The sequence below is a fragment of the Nicotiana attenuata genome, chromosome 11 (assembly GCF_001879085.1).
Source record: "Nicotiana attenuata strain UT chromosome 11, NIATTr2, whole genome shotgun sequence".
NCBI classification, from domain to species: Eukaryota; Viridiplantae; Streptophyta; class Magnoliopsida; order Solanales; family Solanaceae; genus Nicotiana; species Nicotiana attenuata.
Window position 1 is genome coordinate 284,944 of NC_031999.1, and position 4,136 is coordinate 289,079.

Genomic DNA, 4,136 nt, shown 5'->3' on the forward strand with positions numbered 1-4,136 from the left:
CTAAGGAGTCTTCTGTCCATGTTCTCCGAGAAACCGATTCTGACCAAGAAAACAATTCGCAGTCAGAGCAATTTTATGAAAATCCTTCCCTAGAAATTAACCCTGTCAGAACAGGATCCTTCAATTGGCGTCAGCCCCAAAGACTTTACTATTTTAGAGCTACCCATCCTGATGTAGCCTTAGAAGAGAGACCCAATGTTATGCAAAACAACTATAATGCCAATAATATCTATGAATGGAACATAGATGGTTGTTCTGAATATAATATTCTGGCCAAATTACAACAAATGACTATGGTAGCCACTGCATACCGAACTTCTCATAACTGTTCTGACCAGCTTACTACCCATGTCTTGGTAGCAGGTTTCACAGGTCAACTTAAGGGATGGTGGGATACCCATCTTGGCGAAGAAGATAAGAACCAAATTCTCTTAAGTGTCCGAGTTGATTCAACGGGAGAACCAATTCTTAAGGATGGCCTTACCATTCCTGATTCAACCAACACCCTGATTTATACCATTATCAAAACATTCATAGGTAGTCCAGGTATCTTTAGGGAAAGATCTTCTGAGATATTTAACAACCTTAAGTGTAAAACCCTTTCTGACTTCAGATGGTATAAGGATTCCTTTCTTACCCGAATCTACGAAAAACCTGACGGAAATCTCCCATATTGGAAAGAAAAATTCCTAGACGGTCTACCTAAGTCTCTTAGGGATTTAGTTAAAGAAGAACTCCAAAATCAACATTCTGGTGATATTATTCCTTACGAACAAATCGCCTATGGCCAACTCACCAGTCTCATTCAACATGTCCCTCTCAAAATCTGTCGACATGATAAGATATTGAGACACTTAGCCAAATATAGAACACAGACTCACCGAGATCTAGGTAGTTTCTGTGAACAATTTGGTTTACCACCTTGTAGCAAAAAGCCTCACAAGAGACGAACAACCAAGGATATGGAGATTACAAAATATAGGTCTTCTGCACCCAAGTTCAGGAAGACCAAACCATTTTCTTCTAAATCCAAAACCTTTCCCAGTAAAAATAAATCAACAAACTTCCAAACTCCCAATTCTGGAAAATGTTTCAAATGCAACAAACCGGGCCATATAGCCAAATACTGCAAATTGTCTAACAAAGTTAGAAATCTTGATTTAGATGAGTCCGTTCTTAACCAGATCGAACAACTTTTATTAGAAGATAGCGACACTTCTGATGTTGCTGATGATGAACTTGAACAGCAATTTAACCAACTCGAAGATGATGACACAAATTCATCTTCATCCTAGTCTAGTCAAGAGGAACCTGCAGTTAATGTTCTCTCCAAAGAATAAGATCTTCTTCTTGAAATAATAAGCAATCTCCAAGATTCTGAGCAAAAGAAGTATTATCTCGAGCAATTCAAACGAACAATAGATAAACCTTCCACATCTTCCTCTAATGTCTTTACCAATTATCCTCATGTTGCCAATACTTACAATATTACCGATATCCTCAGTAGATTCCCTTCCCAAAAATATAAGGTAGTAACTATCCAAGATCTCCAAACAGATAGCATTCCGTAAGGAAGAAATTCAAGAAATTAAGGCCAAACAAGAATTAGATCGTCTTGTTCTCCAACAGCTCTCTACCAAACCTTAAGAGCCCAAACCAACTGAAGTTAAACCAGTTGAACAAGAAATTTTTTGCAACCACCTCTCCAGAATCTCCATAAGAAAATGGCATATGAGAGTCATCCTAATTGTCAATAAGTCCTTTACTTTGGATATCATTGCCTTATTTGATACAGGTGCAGATTTGAACTGCATACAAGAAGGGCTCATTCCAACCAAATTCTTTGAAAAAACCAAAGAAGGCCTTAGAGCTGCTAACGGCGGGAAACTAGGAATTAGCTTCAAACTCTCCAATGTTGAAGTTAGAACCTCGCTAGAAAATTCTCCATTGTCAGCCTCAACTTCTTTCCTATTAGTAAAAGACCTTACTAATCCAATTATATTAGGAACTCCGTTTATCGAAGAGCTCATACCATTTATGGTAACAAAACAAGGAATTCTAATCAAACGCATAGGAGGTAGAATCTTTCTTCCTTTCGGTAGACCTCCAATGGCAAAGTTCTTGTCTGCCATAAAAAATAAAGAAGCACAGATCAATTTTCTCGAAGAGGAAGTAGCCTTCCAAAGGTTACAACAGCACCTTCAAAATTCTTCTCTCCAATCCAAGATAAAGATTTTAGAAACCAAAATCCAGGAAGAACTTTGTGCTGATTTACCTACAGCCTTTTGGAATCGCAAGAGACACATTGTTAGGCTCCCTTACGAACCTGACTTTGATGAAAAAACAATCCCCACAAAAGCTCGTCCTATTCAGATGAATCATGAGCTAGCCATTCATTGTCAAAAAGAAATCAATGATCTTCTTGAAAAATGCATCATCTCTCCAAGAAATCTGTCACGGCCCCAGTTCACCCTCCGTGAACATGTCGTGATGGCACCTAGTTCCTACAACTAGGTAAGCCTATCGATGCGGAAATAACAACTTAACTAGCGAAATGGTTAAATAAAGCTAAACATATTTTTTTTAAAAATAATAACTGCATATAAGGTTGCTCGGCCTATACAACTCAAAAGGAATGCGGAAGTCTACAATTCAATCCCAAAACCCGAAAACTCACGGGAACCACAGGCTAACAGAAACATAGTACGATGCTCTAACTCCTGAATATCTAAACAACTGAAAGAAAGGGATAAACTAAATACTAAAGCTGGAACAGAATAGAGACACCTGGTCTGCGGACGCGGCAGATATACCTCGAAGTCTCCATGTATCTCCTTGCCTCAAGGATAGTGCGCCTGAGAAGAGGTACCTGGATCTGCACATGAAAAACATGCGCAGGAAGGGCATGAGTACACAACAGCGGTACTCAATAAGTGCCAAGCCTAACCTCGGTTGGGTAGTGACGAGGAAGGTCAGGGCCCTACTGAGGTAAAATATAATAATAATCAACAGTATGAAAATCTGACAGAAGTAATAAGTACAGCAGTGAGATAAGACAGGTCAACGAGGCAATAACAACTACACAAAGAACAAAATAAACACAGAATAACTACAGCTCAACACCAAGGATAACAATGAGGGTCTCCCAGGATACCATCCTGTAGCCCTTTTCCTCAACTGTCCAGTGGATCTCCCGGGATACCGTCCCGTAGTCCAACTCATGTACCAAACCAAAGGATCTCCCGGGATACCGTCCCGTAGTCCAACCATCAATATGCAGGGGGATCTATCGGGAATCTAACCCGCAATCCCAAAGTAAAAGTGCAGGGGGATCTACCGGGAATCGAACCCTTAGTCCCAAAGTAAACAAACAAGGGGGGAGCTACCGGAATCCCACATCCGTAATCCCAACATAAATGCACAATCACAACCAGAAGGTACACGGAAATGAAGTACAAAAGACAGGCAAATAGGTAGTACTGGCCTAGCATGCTTCACGTAGTACAGTCAAGGCAACTTAAGGAATTAGGCAGGTTAAATCAACTAAACATGCTTTCCTAATCTAGCACAGGTTATAATTGCAAGTAGAATAAAGTAAATATGAAAGGAACTCAATCTCACTATCTTAAGTAAAATCAGGATTTTCAACAATTGGCTCAAGTACGCGCTCGTCACCTCGCGTACAAGGCACTAAAAATAACAAATAACAAATCCTAAGGGGAAAGGTCCCCCACACAAGGTTAGACAAGCCACTTACCTCGAACCGGCTCAATATCAACTAGAAACCACGCCCTTGCCACGAGTATCCGACTCCAAATGGCCCAAATCTATTCAATTCAATTATACATTGTAAATAACATCGCAAACAACTGGTTTTGCTATTAAATTCAAAGCTACGGCGTGAAATTAGGTGAAATGACCAAAATGCCCTTCAGGCCAACGTCTCGGAATCGAATAATTTTCACATTTTCGGAACCCTCGTACTCTCACGAGTCTAACCATATAAAAATCTCCCAAATCGGAGGTCAAATGCTCACTCAAAACTCAATGGTTTAGCCTATGAAGTTTTACCCAATTTCCTCCAATTTTGATCCCAAATTCGAATTTTAATGATGGATTTAACTACAAAATGATGA

The 4,136-nt window shown here is 39.7% G+C and overlaps 1 protein-coding gene across 1 annotated transcript; it reads left to right on the top strand.

Moving 5' to 3' along the window:
* On the top strand, positions 294-1,295 carry LOC109234629. The gene has a single exon (XM_019400698.1). The coding sequence runs from the start codon at positions 294-296 to the stop codon at positions 1,293-1,295; it is 1,002 nt and encodes a 333-aa protein (XP_019256243.1).

Excerpts from the sequence above, each read along its gene's own strand:
- LOC109234629 (XM_019400698.1), top strand. The coding sequence starts at position 294 with ATGGTAGCCACTGCATACCGAACTTCTCATAACTGTTCTGACCAGCTT.